General features: G+C 44.7%; 1 protein-coding gene across 2 annotated transcripts in view; it reads right to left on the reverse strand.

The window, feature by feature from the left end:
- The window catches only part of Ano2 (anoctamin 2), a 362,201-nt gene that overhangs the window by 152,488 nt on the left and 184,689 nt on the right, over positions 1–25,024 (reverse strand). For both annotated transcript variants that reach the window (XM_075981962.1, XM_075981963.1), the window contains 4 exons: positions 24,806–24,940; positions 16,946–17,106; positions 12,227–12,309; positions 5,902–6,009 (listed from right to left, as the gene is read on the reverse strand). In XM_075981962.1, the coding sequence (XP_075838077.1) occupies positions 5,902–6,009; positions 12,227–12,309; positions 16,946–17,106; positions 24,806–24,940 (487 nt within the window). The remainder of the gene's footprint in view (positions 1–5,901; positions 6,010–12,226; positions 12,310–16,945; positions 17,107–24,805; positions 24,941–25,024) is intronic.

Consider the following 25,024-nt stretch of genomic DNA (forward strand, 5'->3'; position numbering starts at 1 on the left):
GGGGGATGAGACCTGCATCCGCATTGAGTAAATATTTGGGTGACAACAAGTTCCATGAGGTAACTCCCAAGAACTAGTTAAATGGAATTTTGTTTTAAAGTCCTACCCCCTGCACCCTCTCTCTCTCCATCACTTACACAAATATTATTAACAGCCTGGTGACTTGGGGATGGTTTGAATAAGCGACTCTCCATTAATCCATTAATAACATCAGTGCTGAGCATTCTTATGTTTTTCCCAAATGTTTGACTCTCTGGTTTCCAATGAACTTTCACCTCTTCACCCAAGCCAGGGCCCATGGTGTGCAGGGTTTGAGGCTAACAGAGTTTAGAATCAGACCAGTGTGCTGACTGGACTTTCCTGCCATCTCTCCATGAGACGCTCTCAGATCCGCTCTCTGTGGCTCACCTCCTGCCTCTGCTCCCTGATGCTGGGCACTGATTTCTAAAAACCGTATACCTCAGAATGACTTATTGACTGACCTTGGGTTATACTGAGCTAGTGGGAGGGGGAAGTACTGGTGGAAAACTGAAGAGTGGAGTCTTGAGAGATTCGAGGTATCTTCCCCAGTGTTTCATCTGCTTTAGACCGTGCCTCCGGAGGGGCTGCTCTCCCTACAGGGTTCCAGTTCCCATTGGTTGGTCATGACTCCAGGTTCCGATGGCATCACCGCTGTTTTATCCTTCCAGGGCTGAGTCATAGCTACTCCCCACTGCTGTCAATCTCTCCTTGCCTCAGTGGTCCCTATTTGCCTCAGCATCACTTCTAACACCTTTGTAATAGTTCCTCGTGTTGTGGTCCTTTCCACTGCTCTGTGTAGAGTGAGCTTTGATTTGGGGCTATATTATATAATGCAAAGTTTATGGAAGAAAAGGATGCAGAGACTAGAATTACAAAGGCTTGGATGAACTCTCAGAGGGTTGATAAGCAAAACTGAGTTCAGCTTCTTAGTCTTGCCATCTATATCTAGCATCTTGCTTCAATGTATGTAGCTCTGCTATCTTACATGAACAGAGGGAGAGATGATACTAGCAATGAGGGACTTTAGGACAGAGTATTCTAAATAAAGATTCTATCTGCTTAGGGAACAAACCCAACCAGTTCTCATATTAATAGTTCCAGACTCCATCATATTCCTAACACAGAAGATAGCTGTGTTTATCTTCTTGAGTTCCCTTTACTGTATGCTGATCCTCTTACTGAATGCTGAGCAAATTCTACCCACTGCTTCTACCCACTATTCATGCTGCTCGGACCCAGGGAGCACACTGTCTCTTACCAGGTTTCCAGAGAACTATAGTCTTCCCCACCTTTTATTGAGAGAAGCACCAAGCATGACTCTTTAGAGGTGTGTAAAGTTCTGCTAAGGGAAGACCATGGGGCTCCAAGTTAAGAGAACACTGTGGTTTTACTGCATATAGGTTAGATTGAGCAAGTAATTGCCCTTACTGAATCTCAGTTTTCTCATCTCAGAATCGGGGACCAATAGGGTTTGAAACTGAAAATGGAATATTACTGTAAAGTCTTGAACATATTGAACAGTCTACAAATGTTACTTACATCAATGTTATTACCATTTCTTTGATGTCAGGATCCTTACAAGTTACTGAGAGCCCCTGTAAGACTAGCCAAATTAATGCTACAAAAGTTACACAAGGAACAGTACAGTTCCTAAAGATGGACTGCCGACCAACATCGGCATGGTACTCTCAGCAAAGACCATTGCTGACTCGCAGAAGGGCAGAGGCTCGAATGCCCTTTCCCTCCATGAGACAAGGGGGGCAGAAGAGACCCCCATGAAGGGGCTGTCTGCATGACGGATATGCAGTGGCAAGTCCAGCTTCTGCCCTGCAGTGTGCTTACCTCTGGGCTTCACCATGCTGGCCCTCCTCTCCAAGCATACATAGCTCCCATCTAACTACAGTGCAGAACTTTCATTTCTAAGGAGTGCCATCATGACCGATGTTCATTGCTGTTGAACAATGGCTATAGCCAACAACATAATGATGAAAGATGATTTTTTTTCTTCTAAGATCAAACACAAGACAATTCTATTCTCACATTTTTATCCAACACCATGTAGACCAATGGAAAAGAACTGTCTAGATATAAATTCACTCACTTAGAGTAGATTAATTTTTAGGAGAATGTAAAAATAATACAATAGGTAAAATATTCCTTTTACAGACAACAGAGTAACCACATGCAAGAACTTCATTTGGATTTTCTGCCTCATATACAAAAATTAGCTAAGGTTTTCATAAACTAAATATAAGGGTTAGAACTATAAAATTCTTCATGACAATGAGCTAGGCAGTACTTTATCTTTTTAATGTGGAACGCTCCATGAATTTGCATACCATACTTTTACAGTGCCATGGTAATCTCTGTATTGTTCCAACTTCAGTTTATGTGTTTGGAAGCAAGGACTATGCAATAGTTTCTCACACAGGACTCAAGAGTACAAACTGACAAAGGAAAAACAGAGAACTTTTGATTTAACTGGTATCATCAATAAAAAATACATGTTTATAAGTTATATTATCTGATATAGGACTATTGTCCCAGATACAAAAAAAAACTCTAATTATTTTATAATGAAAACTAAGTAACATAATGTTTAAATAGGTGGAGGATTTAGCAAGACAATTTTTCTAAAGAAGACATAGAAATGACCAATAACATAGGAGCAGATGTTTGGCACCATTATTCATTAAGGAAACGCAAGTTAAAATATCAATGAGATACCAGTTTATCAGTAGGATGAATAAAGTAAAAACACGTGTGGCAAGTGTTTGATGTGGAAATGGCATGACCACTTATCAGAAATTAACATAAGACCCAGTAATCCTATTGTTAGACATACACACATGCGTGCGCACACAGGAACACATACGAAAATATAAACCGATAGTTAAATAAAAATCAATGGGATACTGATATAAGCTATGTCATGGGTCCATTTTCCCAGGTGAGAAGTTAAACACCACCTATGAAGTGAGCCCATTTACACGAAACTCCAGAACAGCAGATCCCAGACTCTGAAGAAACGTTAGTTGTTTTCCATAGCTTGGCAACTGGGTAGAGGAATATTTTTTAAAGTTTCATTCAAGTTTTGTTTTGTTTGGTGCTGTGTTGTGTTGCTTTGCTTTGCAGGGCGGAGGAGTGAAGCCCGGAACTTGTGATTTTAGAAAGACACTTCGCCTCTGGGCGACATCCCCAGCTGGGTGCAGGATTTCTCGGCACGATAAAACTGCTCTGAGCATAGATTGTGTGGCGCAGCTGCAGAAATCCACGAGGTTTCTGAGAACTACTGACCTGTATGGGTGAGCTTTGGGCTGTGTGTTGCTTTTGGGTATTCTGAGGCTAGGTCTCATACAGCTCAGGTCGACCTCAAACTCCATAAATACTGAAGGAAAGTGACCTCCAGCTCCTAATCCTCCTGCCTCTGCCCCCCCTCCCCCCAATGCCGCATGTGTCACTATACCCACCTCAAGCCTGGGTGATTCTTAAAGTATGAGAATTAAGTCTCGATTCTAAACGTATGTGGCGTGTTCAAAATTTTTAAAGGGAAAAGAAGTGACGGCTCTCTGGGGTTACACAGAACCAATGACTGGCTCCCCTACAAACAGCTGTGTGGTCTTAGGGAGTGTCCTGTGTTGATATGAACCTCAGTAAAGGTGAGTGCTTTTATCACTCCATAGGAGGGTAGGGATGGAGAGAAGATGGAACAGTGAAGAGGGGTCCAGGTGAACCACCGGGGTGAAAGTAGTGCATCCAAGCCTAGCTAGACTTGATTCTTCGTTCCAGGCTGTTCTCTAGAGCAGGTGCCTTTCATGGCCAGCTCACACTCCTTAATGGCCCAAAGCCTGCTCTGTAGTGGGTACTGGCCACACCTCTTCCTCCAGGAAAGAGAAGCCCCCTGTCCACCAGATCTCAATGCAGCATCATGTTCACCGTCACATCACCCATCAGCGCTCTGATTTATAGAACAGGAAGAAGCACTTGCAATATTACCAGAATCGGAAGAACATGAGAAGGACCCTGACCATCAAACGCAGGCCGTGTTTATCTCACGCTGTTCACTGGGAAACTCATTTCCTCCCACCGCCCATTAGATGTTCTGAGCTTTGCATTCTCAACAGGGCAGTGAAAAGAGATGCTGAACGCTACAATATAAACATATGCATCATTCATAATGCATTCAGATGTTTCTTAATTATTCATAGTTCCCGAAAGTTATTTGACCTATCATGCACATATATTCAAGCAATATTTATATGAGAACCACAGCCCCACCGAACAGAATTCCAGCTCATTGGCGTTCCCGTTTACAGAATTAAAATTAAATGAGTGGAGCTGGAGAGATGGCTCCATGGTTAAGAGCACTTCCTGTTCTTCCAGAGGAACCAAACTTGACTCCCCAAGCCCACAGCAGGCCGGTCACAGCCACCTCTACCGCCAGTTCTGGGAGGACCAGACATCTCTGGGCTCTCTGGGCACCTGCACTCATGCACATACACACGCATTTATAACTGAAAATAATAAAATACTATTTTAAAAAATTAAGTGAGTCACTGGTCCATAAAAGCTATGTGTGTTTTCTATAAAATTATCCAATGTATATTGTTCTAGGCTGGAGAAAGTCAGTTGCATGAGGTTGCTGAAGCTGGCAGAACACAGAATATACACCTTGTGATAAAGGTAGCAGAGATGATAGCCTTTTCTAAGACCAGACTCACTGTTTCTCAGACTAATTGACATTCTTGGACTTAAGTCTAGAAGAGAAAAAACAAAAAAACCGCAGACCCCCCCCACCCCTTCTATTTAAGTCTTATTTTCTCTTTTTTTTTTTTTTTTTAAAAAAAAGCTAGTATTCTGGGCTCAAAAACACCACATTCTTCTGTTTTGGTATTTGCATAAATTTGCATGTTAACATGAATGGCTGCAACTTAAAGAATGTAAAATATAATAAAATTTGAATTCATATCCAGGATGAAGAAAAGACACATTGAAAAACAACAGATTTTCACTCTTGTTTTTTTTTTTCAGAAATCGGATTTAGGAAAGACATAAACACACAATCTTGATTTAAATCAGGGTTGCACTCAGAGGCAGGTACTGCCAAGGAGGGCCCACATACACACGCACCATGAGTATTTACAAATGGCAACAATTCCTTCAACCCAGAGGACATCGCGTTCCTCGCGTTCCTCCTGTGGCCCACCCTGAAGAATGAGCTACACAGGACATAGCATGTGTAACTCAAGCAAATACAGCCATGCTTTTGCCTCTGTGGGCCCTAAGAACCGTTTTCTGCTTTATCCTTTGACTTCCCCGGTACGTTCGTTCTGAGGCCAGTGTGTCATGATGGTTAAAGGCCAGGGCAAAGGGTAGGACTTCTGCCATGGCTAGCTTTATCGGCTGTGTGACTTCTAGCCAGTGACACAGTCTTTGCATATCTTTCCTCCATGAGCTCTCCTTTACACATCTTCATACCAGCTTCGTAGATTTAGCACGAGAACAATCGAGATTACAGAGCACTTAGGACAGTGGCCAGTGGGGAATGAGGATCCATGGAGGTTAGTTTCGGGCTTGCTATGGTAACAGGTACCCAGGTAACTCTGTCCATAGGAAACAGCCTCGAGAAGGGTTCTCTCTTCTCCAATGCGCCCTCCCATTTTGTCCACACAGTTCCACATGGACCTCCAAGGATCTAATCACCATGACAACCTGTTCCTCAGGGACTCCATCCCTAGGATGATGGCAGACATCAAGCTCCCACTCCATCCTGTCCACAATCACCCCTTTCCACAGCCAGGGTCCCAGCACTGGGTCCCCAAATAGCACAACAACCAGCTCCAACAAAGACCAGAAAGAGCTATGTGCACAGCCTCTCACCTCGTCATCCTCAGGCGAATTCCCATCCAATTTCTGGACCTCTGACTTGCCGCTCTCCTTTAACAGTTTCTCTCGGACTTTGGTTTCATACTCAGGCCGGGAGTGTTCCTACACCAAAGAGTAAGTAAACAGAGTTAGTAAACAGGAAGGAGAGTGACCTTGGCCTGCGGATCAGAACCGGACACCACAAGTACATCAAACCGGGTTTAGGAATGGACACTATCGACATGGTTTGCCACGTGACACAGTTACAAGGACTCTATATCAAGAACACAGTGTTGCAGGGAGAAACGAGACACACAACACTTATTGTCACACTGAGAACCAAACCTTGGAACGTTCCTGGGGTTGACACCGGTGTTGAGAAAGGAAAGAGAAGATGTTAACCAGGCAGCTGATAAGGAGAAGCTATGTGCTTGGTAGAGCAAACAGCAAAGAGAGGGGAATTGCTCTGACCCACCCGCTACTGTCCTCCTGCCTTGAACTCACTTACAAGGAGCGCAGTCCCTCTTGGGAAGAGTTATGCCCTACAGCTGGGAATTTGGGGAAAGCAAAAATACTTCTCTCTTTCATGATTCTGCCAGCTAAAATGGTAACCAATAATCATCAAAGTCAAGGTAGTCATGGGGGATCTTAAAACCCATTACCTGGACCCGTCTACACAGCATAGGTGAGCAACTGACTTGGGCATACAGCAGCAATGCGAACATGCAAGAGACAACGTTAGGCTCTTCTGTCAATCCAAATTGGACTGTCAGTCACCAGGTATGGGAAAGAGCTTTCAACAAGTCAAGAGGAGCGCGGTCAAATCACACCACTTTGGACACTGGGCTCGCTTCCAAGGGGACTTAGCCGCGGGCAACAGGCCTCTCTTGACAGGCCTTCCTACAGTGGCTAGCTCCAAGGTGAATGAATTCCTGAGGTGTGAGGATTGCATGCTCTTGTTCATTTTCCAAGCCCGACTCCCGAGGAGACTCCCAAATGGGAACAGCTTCTGGAGACATTCTTTCAATTCGTGGAATGGGGCATCAGACCCCTACACACAGATTCAGGTGGCACACAATTTCTTTATTACCAACCATATGCCAGAGACACTAGAGGCCAACCTTCTAGACACCTGACTACCACTGCTTAAGGAAAGGAGCATGCCATGGTGGGTGATAACATTTAAGTATGTTTGCAGACCCTCGGCCAACACACAATCTTCCAGGCACACCGGACCCACCCCTTCCAGGAGTCTTTCTCTAACCACAGTGATGTATCCACCAGCCAAGTTCTTCTCCAATTTCCTAGAGTTACATAGCTTACACCGGACACTGTAGGTCCAGGGTAGCCACACACACATGTTGTCCTTCCTCTCTGGCTGTGCCCATCTGAGAGTCTTGTTCTCTTCTGAAGGACCAACTGCCTGTGCTGTTTTCTTGTCTGTTTCTCGTGGTGACTGGCGCCACACAGAATGCACAGATATCTCTAAGTGCAGCTGAAGCACACATATGTTCTCCCTCTACCATCCTCTGTTCTCCAGCGCGGCATTCCCTAAGGTGCACTCCAAAAGGGTTGCAGCTGAAAAAAGACTTCAGGGATAACATTTCCCAAGAAATCATCCTCTGAGACTCTCAGTGAGCATACTGAAGGTTCTAGAAACTAGCACTCCACTAAAGACACTCCTCCAATATTCTTCGGCTCCCCATTTCCCGCAGAACAACTTCTGGCTGCAATAATCGGGATCCTGCTGGAATAGCTTGGGAAGTGTGGGCTGAAGTTTCCCGCCCTGGGTGCCAACAGCCTTCCGATGTGCTTCTTCATTATTCTAACGAAAGTTCATAATTCAAAGCTGTGGTCACACCATCTATCAAGTGCCAGCATGCGTGTTCTAAACCTTGCCCAGCCGCAGGAGCTTTTTTCTCTCATGGCTCCTGTAAAGGGTGTAAGGGAGACTCCTGGGCTCTCCCTCGATGACCAACAACGCAATTCTAACCCATCTCTAGATTCACAATGGTTACAGCTGGAGCTCACCTCACCCAAGTTCAACCTCATTTGTCCATTTAGAAGAAGCCCTGCCTTTTGACTCACAGAATCCAGTTGTCCATTACTCAGCAGAGGCAGATCAAACAAGAATATTTCCTATTTGTAGTCAAGCGCACCTGAGGAAACTACAGACTCCTTCAAAAGCTGGGCAGATAAGCTCATGGGCAGAGCAAACTCTAGTCCACATTCAGCCCCAAGAAGATGGGCGTAAGAGTCCCTAAGCATAAACTCCATAGATGGCTGATCTCATGTCAGAGTCCACGAATCCGCAATCTCTCCAGAAGCCGTTTCCATCTGGAAGCCTCCTCAGGAGCTGGCCTGAAGGAAGGCTTCAAGACAGACTCGGATGATTTGAGGTCATTCGGGACAGAAGGACAGGACACTGGATGCAAACGTATCCCTCAGATAGTCCATAAAGACCTGCACTGGTCCTATAGGCTGACCCTAGGGATTGGTGGCTCCCCCACCTCCCGACCCTCATAAGAAAGCAAGCTCCGTTCTCTGTCTATTGTAACCAGTTTATAAGCTACACTTGCAGCGGCCCTGCTTATTCCACTCCTATAGATTGAGAAGACCCCATGTAGGAGGCACCGAAGGCCAGTGGGCTGTGGCCTGTGTGGGCACCAGCTCCATCCTGCCCCCCTGAGAAGGTGCATGTTTGCTAGAGAAGACCTCAGGGGAGAAAAGCATGTTGAAAAAAAATCCCTGATCCTGGGGAAAACATTCCTGGCCTTCTAGGACACTTCCCTTCCTCTTCCCACCCCTCAACTAACCCCATCCCTTCTGTCACTCACTGGAATGTCAGTTAAATACACCTCAATACTCATTGACTTATATAAACCCTGGAATTCCTATGCCAGTCACATACACCTGGTCTAACTGTCCTCCCACTCCTTCCCAGGAGACACAGATAACAATCAGTGCCAACCCTGATCTGGCCACCAGATGGTACTGATTCCTTTGTCCCTCCCTGGCTCCTCTAGTCATCAGACCTTCCAAGGCATCTTGCTATTACTGCTATACACTTCTAGCTTCCCAGATCGGGGTCATGATTGCTGATTCCTTCTTGGGGGTGCCGCTTATTCCCTCTTTTGTCAATTAAAATTCAGCAAATTTTCAAACTCCTTGTTTTTCTTTATAAGATTTTGTGTTTTGGTGCAATTAACTGGAGCCTAGAACCTGGATGTACCAAGCAAGCACTCTGCTACTGAGCAACATCTCCATCCCTTAAAACTGTATTTTCCCTTCACTGGCCCTCAAAGAGCTGGCCCTGGCCCTCAGAGGATAGTTGACCTCTCCATTCTCCCCTTACACTCAGGAAAGTTGACCCTACCCCTCACTACAGGTGTACACCTCACCTGAGCAGCACACTAGAGCTGACCCTATGGGCAGGGGTTCAGGCGAACCTACCCTGAGGGCATTGAAACCAGGAAAGCTAATCCTGACCCCACATCTGCCATGTGGTGGCCAGCCACTAGGAAGAACTTTTTACCTCTACCAATGTCTTAGTCAGAAGAAATTTCTCTATAATAGTCTCCCCTCTGTTCTAAATATTTACAGACCAAGCAGCCCCCTTTTGAATGTACCCCTTTGGGGGCTCAGGGACTAAGCTCCATATTCCACACTTAAACAATGCATGATTAAGGTCTGTGTTCAAAACAAAATGGAAATTTGGGTACACTCCAATCTGAAACCAAAACAAGAATGTGTTGAAGGCAAAGCTGAGCCTGACTTCCCTCCTCTCACACTGGCCCCAACCAGCACTTGTAAGGCACAGACCCAGCCCCACACAGAAACCCCACAGGAACGTTTCCCTACACCACAGGCAAACCCAACCTTGCCCAGGTCCCACTCAACCTGCCCCGAAGTTCCTCACTCATGCACATCTCTGAAGGTTGCCCTGGCTCATTGCATTAATCAGAGCAGGAGACTCAGCTCTAGAACAACAAGTGGATTCTAATTCCACTCCTTCCAGGATTCAAGGACACTGAGTCATCACCGAGGCTTTTCTGTGTGCGAGTGTGTCGGCATGTCCTCTCTATCGGAGAACCAGCTTCTTTCTGGCTCACATAGGCTTGTGTGGCAGGGTGTTTCTTTTCCCTGCCTTTGGAGACAACTCAATTTGTGGCATTAGGACTGTAACAGGTGCTTACACCTACCTCCCAATAGCCAACCACATTTCCCTTCATCCCCTTTTCTTTCCTCCCTCTCCTATTCCCTATCTATGCTTTAATATCAAGTAGGACTAATAGAATCAATATGTTCCAGCTAGATCTCCCATAGTCAAGCTAACTTCTACAGTTCTGTTGAGAACACTATGTCAGTCATTATCTCTAAGAAATATAGTTGCTTTGATAGTCTTTAATGCCTATCTCCCAACTAATTTGACTCTATAGGACATAATCCGTAACACATAGTCTATTATTGCTGCAGAGTCAATAATAGGACTGGTTCCATATGTAGGGCTTAGCAGGGAAGATTCTAATAAGGTGGGTTAATTTACTTATATCAAATCATGGAATGCAGTAGGATAGGTACAACCTATTGGAAACCTTTGCTATTTAAAATGTTCTTTTTACTGTGTATGTATGGTTGTTTTGTCTGTGTGTACCTCTAGGTACCACTTCCATGCTTGGCGCCCATGAAGGCCATGAGAAAGCTTGAGATCCCCTAGAACTAGGATCACTCATGGCTGTGAGCCACCATATAGATGATGGGAATCCTCAGGAAGAGTAGCCAGTGCCCTTAAGTACTGAGGCATCTCCTCAGACCTTGAAAGCCCATTTCAGGCAGGGAAAGGCTACATTAGTATACCTCTCCCATTAGAGAACTTAGCTAACTGTGCCCTGGATTGGTAGATTCCATCCCATGAGTTGCCATACAGTGCCTGCCACTGCTCAGGCCATCTGTTCAAAGGCATGTTGACTAATTATAGCATTAACGATATGAAATGATAGCATACTACAGACATGGGGACAACGCAGGCTTGAAAACAAGACTAAACTGGAAATTTCACTCATGTTCTCTTATAGTATCAGGCCATATAATAAGAACACAGGAATAGCCAACAGTCACCATAGGACAGTGAGGAGAAGAATTCCTCTCCAGCCACGTTAACATGTACAACTTGCCTTGCATGTTAGTGCTCAGATGATGGAATGGTCCCTGGACCTTCCAGATACAGTCCCTCACTGTCATCTGGTGTGGAAAGTCTTTCTGTATATGTGTTGCTTTTATTGGTCAATGAATTAAGTCTGTGATAGGGCAGAGTAGAGCTAGGCTGGGGGGGGGAACTAAACTGAATGCTGGGAGAAAGAAGCCAGAGTCAGGAAGATGCCATGGAGCCACCAGAGGAGAAAGATGCGAGCTGCCAGCAGGAACCTTGCCAATCGTGATAAAATATAAAATAATAGAAATGGGTTAATTTAAAATGTAAGAGCTATCCAATAAAAAGCTAGAGTTAATAGGCCAAACAATGATTTAATTAGTACAATTTCTGTGTAGTTAATCTGAGTCTAGATTGCTAGGAACGAATGAGCAGCCTTCTACAACAGTCACCCAAAGCACCCACAGTACCAGAGTTCCTATCTGATGCCCACTTTTAGCCCATGATCAATATCCAGTGTTAGTAACCCTTATAAATTGTAAGGGTTATGATTTTTTCTCAGCTTATCAGAGCCATGGCTAATGCACTAATTCTCAAAGGAGCTGAAAAGGAAGGCTTACCTTTTTTTATATATCTACCTTAAACATCATCTACCCCTCCTCCCCACCCTGAATTCTACCCTTTTTTTTCCCTTGGCTCATTCTCTCAATTCACAGTCTACTGAATCCTATCAAAGTGGCCTAATGGAGTTGTCTTTGTCAATTGTCCCAGCAGTCTTCACCAGTACCACCCATGCCTCCCTACATTGGTATTCTATAGGCTCACAGGCATTCTGGTATGTTCCAGCTCTAAACCAATGACTCATTTCCCTCTGGTTTCTTGGTCTCAAGGTTACTTATGGCCACTTCTTTGTGAACATTGTGCGATCTCTTCTTCCAAAGGAGGTTACTTGGTTCTCTTCTTGTCTCAAAACTCTATACTTTAACAACTCAAAGGAAGAATCTGAACTCCCAAAAGAAACATCTAAACCCACCTTAGTGCTGAAAAACCATGGCATAGCCAACAAACCATGAGAGCCTCAGCCAGTGACAGTGGCTGAGATGGAAAACTTTTAGAGACTCTCTGCTTCAGAGCGTCTATTTCTAGGATCAAAGAAAAGCAAGGGCCCAGGGCAGTGTGCAGGGGACTTACTTCTTCCTCTTCTATCCCAGTCAGGTCCCAGAAGTAGCCCAGCCGCATCTGTAGTCTCTTCCAGTTTTCCAGAAACATGGTAGCTTAAAAAGAAGGAAAACATTTAATTATTTATGAAGAGTGGATTCTGGGTAGTCTTTGGGCTTACCAGTGCAGGTGGGACACACACGTACAGAATTCCAATTCAGGAACTCTCATTATAGCATTGAGCCCTGTGACTTTCTGCCTGGAGTTACTCAAAACACTCCACATCCCTGGGTGCCTTACAGATACATGGGCACCTGCCACTTATGAAGGGGAACCATTCTGAGAAACGAATCAACTGGTGAGCTTGTCATCACATTTAACCATGTAGACAGTTAAAAGATCATTGAGCAACATAGTACTAAGTGGCCATTTTGGATGTGTGGTTGTTTATCGATGGTCACATTATTACACCACACATGACTTGTATTTAAAGGACACATGAACTTTTCCTCACTTCTAGATTCTGGAGAAAAAGGACACTGAGGCCAAGAAATGAAAAAAATTTCTGAGGATAAGGAAAATAAAATTAAAGCAGAATTATAGTTTGGACCTAAACTATCACCCTAAAGCTACCTGCTAAAGACTTGGTTGACCATTGGTGGGTTTGAGGAGGTGATTGTATCGTAGGGACTCAGAGCTCATCAATGAGTTAGTCCATTGATAGAGTCATGATGTTAAGATCTATTGAAAGGTCATAGAAACTTAGGAGATGGAATCTCGTTGGAGGAAATGGATCCCTTGGATATACTCATAGGGACAATATTTTATCCCCAGATCCCTCCCCCTCCTCTTTCTCCTTGCTTTATGGTCACCTTGAGACGGCCATCTACTATTATGACATTTTCATGTCCTTCGGGTCCAAAGTGATGGAGCCAGCCAACTGTGGGCTCAATCCTCAGAAACCACAAGGGCAAAAAAATGCCCTGCCCTTGAAGTTGAATGGCAGTTGAGCCCTGACTCACACAGGGCTCCATAGTCTCTTTACTATGCCTCATCTTGCCTGTGCAGATTGTGTCTGCCTGAAGCTTAGTCATTATTCTCACTTTTGCCCTACCACACTTACATACATCTCGTTCTTGTTTTATTAGGATAAATCTCTTGTGTTTTGAGCAAGCACTGGTCAACTTCTAATTTTCCAGAAATAACAAATCCACACTAAAACATCAGCATTGAACAGAAGAACCCTTTAGGCATTGTGGTCTAAAGTAGTTGGATTTGCAGTTTGTCATTCAAGGCACAAAGCAACCATGGCCTTCGGCATAACACTGAAAAAAAAAAAAACAAACCTATGGGCTGGCTGCCGAAGAGGGCATTGGTATTGGATTCTAACAATGGATTCTGGCCATGAAAATGGGATAGGCAGAAGGAAAATGAATTCCCCTGACTGAATTCATGGGTCTTTAAGCTCTCAGCTCTCTCTGGCTCCTAAGACATGTGTGTCTGACGTAGACCTTCTCTCTGGACCTTTCCATCATTTGCTAACGTGCCTCACGCCTGCATTGCTGCTCTGCTCATCTTACGCTCCCGTCCGTCTACAACTGTGTAAATTATCCCCATCTCCAGGTTCCTCTTTCATCCCATCCTGACCCCGTCCACATCACTCTGCCTCCGTAATCCTATTTTCATCCTGATTATGGCATCTGGAAAGGAAGGAATACGACACTTCCCAGAATCATCCCTCAGGTTTTGTACTGTCCATGATGCCAGCAAAGTGGTCCTCACTGCACACCATGCTGGATTTCTAGAGGCCATTTTCAGACCATAACAGGACTGAAAACTCTTGCTGAGATCCCGACTACCTGTATTTAACTCAGGCACATCCCAGGACCGAGCAGAATCCTGTGCTAGCTGAACATACAGTCACTCAAAGCTACCCTGTGTTGACTTGCGCTACATCATGTGGCCATGATGTGTAGTCTTCTCCCTTGAACTTGAAGCTTTTGTTCCTGTGAGTGCATCTTACCTCCTGAGACTGGCATTGCCTTGGGGACACTGTCCTGTTACCCTTCCCAGTGCCTGAAGAGGATACACACAGGGCAGGACTTGGAGTGCTGATCAACTTGCCTCTCCATGGAAAAGGGAAGGGAAGGCAGGCTGAGAGGGTGCAGAAGAGAAGCCAGGGAGCAACGAGCAGAGGTGTCTTGTGGGTGAGGGAAAAGGAAGGGCGCCATCACACTCGGCTCACTTCCCAAGCACAACATCAGACTAAGCTCTCTGCTTTCCACAGTCTCACCCTTCTTTGCAGAAATACTACAGGGAATGTTATTTCACCCAGACTGTAGGTGAGGACACAGCTCAAGCACCAACCCCAAAGCAACCAGGCACCACCTTGGCTAGGAGCATTGACTTCAGGGAGCATTTAATAACTGTGGGCCAAGCCAGGACTCCATTCACTGGCTTTGGGACCCACAACTGACAAGGAACAGAACCAAGATGTTTTGAAGTCTGCCAAAGCCTGAACAGAGCTTTCTCTGCCTCTATTCGGAGCTGTGAGCCCCAGCTCTTTGTTCCTGTGGATAGAACTTCACCTCTCGCTACAGACTAAGGCTACATCTGCAGGAGTCTGGGCAGATATTCTGACAGGCGGGATCTGCAGAGTCACGTCTTCACGATGCAGGCATCTTCAAACCCTCACCTGGCTGTCACCTTATCTGACTCTCTCTGTCTTTCTGCTCAGAACTGCTTCCTTCCAGCCCATTCCTGGCAAGCCTGGGCCACCCAACAGTGCACCACTAATCATAATAATCATGGTAATGAGAGGCATTACTGTAATTTTTAATTGTAATTTGTAGGCAATCATGCCTAGGGCTTTTGGCTGCTACACTCCAAATACATAATCACATAAAACACAGCAAGGCTGCTATAAAAATTATTTTAAAAAAAAGCCCTGCCCTAAACCAAGATGCAGTCCCACTTCTATGGACTTTCCAGGGATGGGGGCAGTAGTCAATTATTGAGACTGTTTACTGAAGCGATTGAGTGCAGACCATGGGCAGTGAGATTGGGGCTTGAGATTGAAATGGAGCTGAAAACCTCACCTTGCTGCCGGGAGCGGTGAATCTCAGGGACGTTCATGGGAGACCATGGGCCCGGGTTTTAAAGGGATGGCCACTCCATGCTGGCAGGATCAACAGGACAAATGAATAGGAACTTGGTTTGTACTAAATCCAAAGTGGAGTCCATAGTCTGGGGTCCAACTTGGCTGGAGCGGACCTCAGGGTAGCTACACACGCTGTGCTTGCTGGGAGACACTGGTGCCTGTGGCTGCCCAGGCGGCACGCTGCTGCCCTTCACTCCCTTCTGCTGACTGACAAGCCACAGGTCCCATCTCTTCCTGTGTGCTGCTACTGTCTTGAAGGGCTGCCCAGATGCTGCTGGGAGTCCCCTGAGACTGAAAACTAGAGCTCCCTCTGGAGGCGTCTGGTGGAGACCTAGCAAGGCAGAATCTTCCCAGATAAGCTTTGTCTTGCCCAAGAAGAGATTCCCACTGGGGAATGCTAGAAATCTGTGATCCTCTTCCCTGGACAACCATGAGAACTCCTCCTCCTCTCTCTCTCTGACTTCTCATTGTCCTCCTCCTCCTTTTCTCATCTTTTAGGAACCCATGACTCGGGGTCCTCTGTGACAGGCCCTCCAACCCCATGCAGACGTGGGGATAAATCAAATGGGCTTGGCAGCAGGACTGTGGTCATACTGAAGGTTGAACCAGTAGACGGAGGAGGCCCTGCACTTTCACCATGAGTATAAACCAGGTGGTATAACATGAACTGAAACACGTTGACTTGGGCTCTTGTTAAATGTACCCGGTTATGTCATTCAGAATTGTTCAGTTGCCATGGGGAGGGCATCCCGGTTTGTAAGAATATGGTGTGTGTGTGTGTGTGTGTGTGTGTGTGTGTGTGTGTGTGTAAGAGCAGTGTGTATGCAAGAACCCTGTGTGTGCATGTATAAGAATGTAAAAACATCATGTGTGTAAGAACACTGCGTGTGCATGCATGTGCATGTAAGTGCATTTATGTGTGCACACATATGTATAAGAATACTGTATGTGTAAGAACAACGTGTGTGTAAGAACATCATGTGTATGTGAGAACAGTGTGTGTGTGCATGTGTATGTGTGTGTTCAGATGAGTACGGTGCAGAGTGAGCTAACTATGTTGGTGCTCCAGGGAGACTGCAGGAAGGAAATAAAGGAGTTGCTTGCCTTTCACAGATGCCTTCAGTGAGACTATCATGAGCATCACTTTTACCTGAAAGAAAATCTCCACAGTCTGCACTCATGGGGTACAGTAACTAGCATGGAGCCTGAAAGTCAGGAGCCCATCTTAACACCCATGGTACCCCACCATGGCAGCACACTGGCATTCTGTCTCCATGGCTTCATATGACTAAGGAATTGTGCCTTATGGGTTGCCGGCAGGTTTTAGAACACACACATATTCAAGTTCCTTGTCAGTCATACTTGAGGCCAGTGTGGAGTCAACATTACTCCTCTAAGAGAAAACACAGTGAGCCATAAAGGATATTCCTGTTTCTTTTCTCGTATATCATCAAAGGAGGAAAGGGTGTTGTGCTTCAAATACTTCTTCGAGTATGAAGAAAACACACGGAGGTAAATAAACCAAAGGCGATGGCCTTCATGCCCTGGCCACTGCAGCTGTCTGTTGAGCAGACACTGTGAGGACAACTTACCCCACAGAGCCATGAAGATGGAGAAGAAGACAGTGGCGGGGTTGTCAAACAGATGGCTGGCTCGCGCAGTCCCACAGGCTGAGCTGAGGTTCCAGTAGTCGCAGGACTTGTCACACAGGGGGCACATGGTGAAGGCATTCTGGTGGTCACACATCTCTTTGCTGCAGAGACAGGGGTGGGTGGGTTAGGGCTGTGTTTACTCTTCTCGAATGGTAACAAAGAATGATTGAGCCATCTCCTAAGGTGGATAGCTCTCTATCATACACACTTCCCAGAACGCTAACGGTCATCTCCGAGGTATGTGCACTGAATGATGCCTGAGAAGGCCTCTTCAGGATGTGCTGCGTCTGTATGGTTGGTGGGAGACATGCCCAGCTGTGGATAAAACACCACACTGAGGTTGGATTTCAGTCGTTCTTCAAGTACGGGAGGTTTTCTTTTGCTCTACGGGGCTGCCTTACGAACACGTGGTTGCAAATGTGTGACCTGGTCCCAAGCCGAAACAAACAAGAGCGCATGGCAGGACCAACACAAGCTTTAGCCTCTACGGCAGTGGTTCTGAGCCTCCTAACGCCTCGACCCTCTAATACAGTCCTTCCTGTTGTGACGACCCCCAACCATAGACTCTCTCATCGCTACTCCACAGCTGTGATTTTGCTACTGTTATGAATTGTCATGTAAATGTCCTATAGGTGACACCACCCCGAAAGGGGTCGCAACCCTCAGGTTGAAAACCTTTGTTCTGGAAGAAGCAGGTGAGAAGGAATGCCCAGAACTGTGCAAGAAGAACTTGTGCACCATCAGCGCCTCTAAGCCATTTGTGTGACGGAGTCTAAAACCTTCAACCTACTAAGAATTATGACAACCATGAAACAGGATTAGGAAGAATAAAAAAGGAAGGTAAATCCTTCCAAAGACTACATTCTCTTTCTTATACTGAGAGAAGGAAACAGGCACCAAGTGACTCTAATGGCCTGTGTGCTAACCCATTATAAATATATTTCTGTTTAATAGACTAATGAATACATTCACAATTCATTAAGTAATGCTGGATCCAATAAGTTAAGGCTCATATGTACACTTAACAACAAGAATCAAAGAATTACCAGCCCTGGATGACTTCCTTGATATTCCCACATTACCAAATACTGGTAGGAAAAAATGAACTCATTGCTCTTGTTTGTAGTATTCCGTTCATGGACATAGATGAATGGGGTTCAGGGAGAAAGGGTGGAGGGCTCAGGACTCTCTCACTCCTTTCTCACCCCTCAGCTGGAGCTGTGATGCTAAAGAGGCCCCCCAAAGCCGTGTCCACTACAGAAAGAGGCAGCAGCAGGTGTTGGATAACAGTTTGTTAGAGGGAGGCCACTGTCCCCTACAAGCTCCCTTAGCTTGTAGTAAAGTGAGGGCTTGCAAGGAATCCCAGGAGCCAAGGATGCCTGGGTCAACTTCCCCTTCACAAGGCATTTGGAGAGCGGGAGACTTCTGGGGACTGTCATTCTCTGTAAAGTCCCATCTTTTTTTTAAAAAAGTAATTTATTTCCTTTTGTTTTATGTGCATGGATGTTTCGCCTACATGTATACTTGTGTGAGAGCACCAGAAACTTGGAACTAGAATTATAGACAGTGGTGAGCTGCCATGTGGGTGCTAGGTTTTGAACCCGGGTTCTCTGGGAGAGCAGTTAGTGCTCTAACCTCTGAGCCATCCCTCCAGCTCCCCAGCTTCTGTCTTTAATGGGTTAAGTCCCCGGCAGGGAAAAGCCTTCTGTGTCAGAGTGTGGAAAGCCCAGGTCTCTAAGGAGAAACATGCTTTTCCCATTCGCTCGCGGCTGAGCTCTCCATTGGCAAGGGTCAATAGGCAGAACTTGCTCACAGAAAAATTATTAAGTGCTGATGTCTTAGCAATATAGCCGGTGCCGGCCCCACTGTATAATCTTATGAAACTAGAAAATAAAGCTAATTTCAACCTTCTGAGTCACACAAGCCATCGCCGCACAGTTAGAAAGCGTTGCAAGTTTCAGAGAAAAAGAAAACAAGATTTACACAGAAAATAATTTGTCTGTGTCAATTCAAGAGGAGAGCTCTGCTTTGCAGCCACATCGAAGAGCAGGGTCCCTCACTCTGCCCTTCGTGCATGCGCATCTGAGACTGTTGCTTATCTTGTTTTGCGTACTTCCATGCCAGGGAAGTACAGTCTCACTCCATCTAATTTTAACTAAATATCAGAGATACCAGAAGGTCAGGGAAGAAAGATTCCTAAGATTATCAACCAATGCAGAAAAGAACAAGGCACTTTAAGTACATGCCAGGCACTATGTTAACAACTACTTTTAAAAACCCAAATGCAGGCATCTGTCTATTATCTGTACAAAACAGTAGTGTGGATTCTTCTCAAATTGTTTGAATTTGAAGTCAGAATGCTTGATATGTGTTGGGGTTTTTTGATACAAGCAATTTAAGAGAATTTTAGAGAAACTGAATCCGGGAGCGGCATTAAAGGGACTGAACATCTTGAAACAGGCTGTTGGTGGACACGTTGAAAGATGAGGAAGCCCACTCAAGATGGAAATCAGTTCGGATTTATGCACCAGCTTCATAAGAAAATATCCAGATTTCTAGTGAGAAGTGATTGTGGCTATAAATCGAGAGGTCATTTCTCCAATATATCATTTCCTTCTAGAAAAGCTAGGAAGGTTGGCAAATGGCCCGCCGACCAGTTGAGTGAAGACCCTAAAGCAAATGAGGTTCCTAAGAGTGAGTGAATGAGCACCGTTAGGGATACAAGAGCAGCTAGCACAAGGCTGGGAGGCACAGGGAGGCGGGTTTCCAGGAAATCCACACACAACATCTGAAGTAAAGAAGTAAAGCACTTCCTTTCTCAATATGGTTTAAATTAATCAGCTGCTTTTTGAATGTTTCAGTCTTCCTCCACTATGTAAGTACTTAGCAAAAGAGACTTTTTTCTCCGGAGCGACATTCTCTAGGTATGACCGTGGAGACATATTACTGCTCAAATCTCTTCTCTCAAACACTGAGGAATAAAAGAAACTACCTTTCCCCATGATTGTGTGTCTTTCCTGGCTTTGAAGCTGCAGTAGAGTTGTAGCAGACATGAGCGCTGGGGAAACTGAATAAAGAGCCACTAAATTCCCTAGTCCTTTGCAAGTTCCTAGGACAGTACAGCTGTAAAACCAGAAATGTTTCAGAATCAAAACATAGTGAATTCCAGCTTGATACCAGAATTAGCAATGTCTGAAACAATCCTCCATATAGTGTGTTTTCTTAGCAGATGATATTCGATTAAAACTATGATCAGCAGCAAGAGAAACTTCGGAGATCGTAACAACACATGGGGATTGAAAAATATACTTTTGAGAGGACCCTAAGAGAGATATATATGGATCTACATAGGAAGAACAGAAAGACAAGCTCTCTTGAGTAAATTGGGAGTGTGGGGGCCACAGGAGAGGGTAGAAGAGGAAAGGAAGGGAGAGGAGGGCAGATAATATATAAATCAATAAAATCAATAAAAAATATATTTTTGAGCAATTATTACCATTATTAGGTCATTGAAGTGATTATCAGAGAAAACTTAAAAAATTCCTATCAGCGAATAAAAATGAAAAACCACCCAGAAAACCAAGAATCTGAGAGACTACAGAAGCAAAACTTAGAAGGATGATTATAGCTATGCATGCTAGGGTATAAAAACACATAAACCTTAAGTAATTAGCATAATAATGAGTCTCAAGATCCTAAAATAAAATCCCAAGGAACAAATCAAACCCCAAGTTATTGTTAAGAAATAATTGATGAGGATGGGAGCAGAAATGAGTGGAAACAGAGTAAACGAACAACACGAAGAGCTCGATAAAACAAAGAGCTGGTTCTTTGAGAAACTGAAGTCAACAAGCCCTATGCCAAAATAAACAAAAGGAAGCAAAGACGATCTGGACAGTCAAAATGGCAGCAGAGAGGAGGGAATTATGGCACTGAATATCTCGCAAAGGGCTATGGAATTCAGTGTAATTTTTGTCCAGTGTCCCCCAGTGCTTGCAGTTCAAGGGCTGGTTCAAAGCCGTGGAGTTCAGTTGCTCTCTATTACATATAGAGTTTAAGGCTGCCTAGACTGAGGCCTGTTTCCAAAAACCAAAAATTCAACAGTGAATTTTAAAAAGTAATAACTAAAGGAAAACATATGGGGAACAAAGATAGCAACTCAGGGAGCTGGAGAGATGTTTCAGTGGTCTGAGTTCTTGCTGCCCTTCCAGAAGACCCAGCTCAGTTCCCAGAGCTCAGGTGTAGGTTGGCTAAAAACCAGTAAATCCAACTCCAGGAGATCTGGCGCCTCCTTCTGAACTCTTCAGGCTCAAGCCTATACACATACACACATACATACATACACACACACACACACACACACACACACACACACACACACACACACTGTGAGCACATGTGCACACACACAAAGGAACAAGTATTCATAACACACAAATAAAAAATCAAATAGAACTAAACTATCATATAGTCCATCTACACCACTTGTGTGTGTGTGTGTGTGTGTGTGTGTGTGTGTGCACGCACACACACACACACGCACATTTGATCAAGAGACCAAATCTAAGAAGCCTTAGTGCAGAATAAGGAGCTGAAATAAAAACTAAAGACACAGGGAAAACAATTCAATGAAAACACATCAAATTTCCCAGATCTAAGGAAAGCAGCAGACACAAAATCACAAGATATGTAGAGTGCCAGATAGACAGGAGCAGACAAGAACATACCCAGGACACATTACACTCGGAATGCTGACTATGAATCAAATAGCAAACACTAACAACTGCAATGCAAAACTATCAATGCAAACCCAAATGTCAGTCTCTCAGAATGAAGTCAGGCATCTATAAGCAAGTATGGCACAATTACTTGTATTCAGAAACAAACAAGAAGAAAAGTGTCCTAAATGCAGAACAGTCGAGAAGGAAGGGTACCAGGTGGAGAGAGATGGGAATAGGATGAGTGGATGGTCAAAGCATGACTTGTTTGTGTTTGGGGGTGGGGAGAAGTACTTCTATATATGTTTTGCTTTTATTGGTTAATGAATAAAGAAGCTGTTTTGGCCAATGACTTACAGAATAGAGCTAGGCAGGGAAAACTAAACTGAATGCTGGGAGAAAGAAAGCAGAGTCAGTGAGACACCATGGAGCCACCAGAGGAGAAAGATGCAACCTGATAGTTGGAACCTTGCCGGTAGGCTACAAACCTCATGGTAAAATATAAAATAATAGAAATGGGTTAGCCAAAGATAAAAGAGCTAGCTAGCAATACACTTAAGTGATTGGCCAAGCAGTGATTTAAATAATATAATTTCTGTGTGATTATTTCAGGAGTCTGGGTGGCCTCTTACAAGGTGTGTGTGTGTGTGTGTGTGTGTGTGTGTGTGTGTGTGTGTGTGTGTGTGTGTGTGTGTGAAACTGACACAATGAAATGCATGGATTTGTACAATTAATGTGACTCCCTAATACACAAGGAAAAGCGTTTAATCACTCTCAATTATTGCTAAGAAAGCTTGAGAAATATGATTTGTCCAGATTCCCTATCAGGATTTAGAATCCTCTGTTGAGTAGGATCAGTTATGTGTGGCCTCATGGGGCCCACAGAGCCTGGACTTCTGACGGATACACAGTTATATTCTAAGAGTAGGTCTTTGGGATTAGGGATGTGGCTAAGTAGCAGGTGCATCCACCTCGTGTGACACCTGACCCTGATGACCATCACTAAAAACAATGAAACAAGAGCAGGCCTCATTCAAAAACCACAGGAAATAGTTTTTCTATGATTTGCCTCTTTCCGGATTTCAAACACTTTCCCTTGCCTCTGAAAATCAACCATCAGAGTTTCAACCAGATGTCCATGGGTCAAGCTTCCTCACTGTGATTTACAATTTAAAATTGTGTGTGATTGCAGGATGAAAATACAAACACATAACTACACGCAAACATAACACAGTAGGCATTTGTCCTTCCTGCCTATGAAGAACCCTAGTATTTCATTTCATTGTATCCTATCTTATTGTGATGGTTAAGGTTTACTGTCAACCTGGCTGGGTTTATGATGCTGTAGAAGACACATCCATAGGCATGTCTGCGAGGATCTGTTCAGAGAGATTTAGCTGAAGACAGAAGACCTTCCCTGAGTGTAGGCAACATCCAGTAGGTTTGGGCCTTGGGCTGATCAGAAAGAACACGAGATGATAATGTGAGCACTAGTAGCCATTGCTCTCTGCTTCCAGCCTATGGACATAACACGATCAGCTACCTCATGTCCCTGCCACCAGATGCACCATGCCCCCTCAAACCACAAGTTTCCTTTTCCAGCCATTTTGTTCCAACAATGAGAAAAACAATGAATGCATTATCTAACTCTTCTTCCTTCAGGAGCAACCGCCGGGCTGCTCTTCATAGGTGACAGAACACGGCACACTGGCAAATGCCATGGAACATCGCAATGATAACAATACACTCTACAAGTGTGCATATCCCGCACATGTGAGTTTGTGTATGCATACATGGCACAATGCTTCTGTGTAGACACAACTTGGCAGCCTATGCAGGCCCTGGTCATTTCCAACCAGAAATACAAACTCTTAGCTCTACCCTGACTTACTTAGCTTTGTTCTCCACACCAGCAGGGCTAGCTCTGGCTTGCCTTGTGAGTTCATCTCTATAGAGTGAGTGTGGCAAGACCAGCCTGCTGGTTCCTCTCACTAGGGAACACCATTTCCCCAACAAGTCCAGTCTTGCCACAACATCCCTCCCTCCCACATCCAACTACAGTGGACATTCATAGTCTCCCTCAGTATCCTCAATTCATCTTGTTCCCAACAACGCATCATGTTGCTACAGAACTGAGTACCACTGCCATGATGTGTCCCATCTCCAGCTAAGACAAACTGAGCCACAGGAATTTTAACTCTAACACATAATACTAGAAGATGGCTCAGAACATGGACTGTGTGTGTGATCATGTAAGTTCTTGTTGTTTTAAGATTCATGTTTTTTTTTCTTTTTTTGAGGTTGTTTTGGTGGTGAGTTGTTTTTCTAAACTTCTCTGCTGCTGTTTCTGGTGGGGTCTCACTCTGTACCCTCAGATGACTTCAAATTCACAATATAGCTTCAATTCCAGCCTCAAAAATCCTAGCAATCTTCCTGCCTTGGCCTCCCAAGTGATACCGGGATTGGATGTAATCAAACATTTGATGTATAATGTCACCAGCAATTGATAAGTACTTCTGTTCTTCATCGACCTTCCTTTTCCCATAAGGACTAGCCTTTGTTCAGTCCTGGCTCTTCATGAGCCCTACCATGTGGTCTGTTTCTCCTGCAGTTCTGACCTTCTGAACCATAGCACGGCCCTTCCTTGCAGCCTCTTCTTATAGCATTCTGTGGCTACAAGATATGACCACAAGGACATGTGATTTTTATGATGTTGTACATACTCTGACCTGCGTTTGATGGGAAGCCATCAGGCAAATGTTGTGAAGTTAAGGGGCAAAACCATTTATCCGTCATGATCCCTTTCACCACGTGGTATTTACCTGCCATACCAGGTGATGACCCCAGGGAGCAGATAGAAGAGGAAAAGAAGAGGACCGTGAGAACCAGCATGGCTCTGCAACCCTTCCCGAGCCCTGCAGCTCCCAGATCTGACTCTGGAGGGAAGTTCCATGTGTGGGAAGGGATGTGGGACAGAGAGTGAGGACTTTGGAAAGAGGTGTGTGAAATGTGCTCACAAGTGGGGCGAAAGTCCAAACTATGACCATACGGGAACGGGGCCTTGCCTCTAACAGGGACTTACCTGGGAATATCTTCCTCGATTGTTGCACACCCATAGAGAAACACGATCACCCCAATGACAGAAGATGGGATAAGGAACGATGTATACAACCCCAGCCAAGCAAAATACAGCCCAATTTTCTCTCCAAAATACTTCCTGGAAAACCAAGAAAGAATAGAAAATGAAACACATATTAGAAACATCATAGACTCCCCGTATTTCTTTTTGTTCTATGACTCA

Source organism: Microtus pennsylvanicus, chromosome 8, assembly GCF_037038515.1.
Source record: "Microtus pennsylvanicus isolate mMicPen1 chromosome 8, mMicPen1.hap1, whole genome shotgun sequence".
In the NCBI taxonomy this organism is placed as follows: domain Eukaryota; kingdom Metazoa; phylum Chordata; class Mammalia; order Rodentia; family Cricetidae; genus Microtus; species Microtus pennsylvanicus.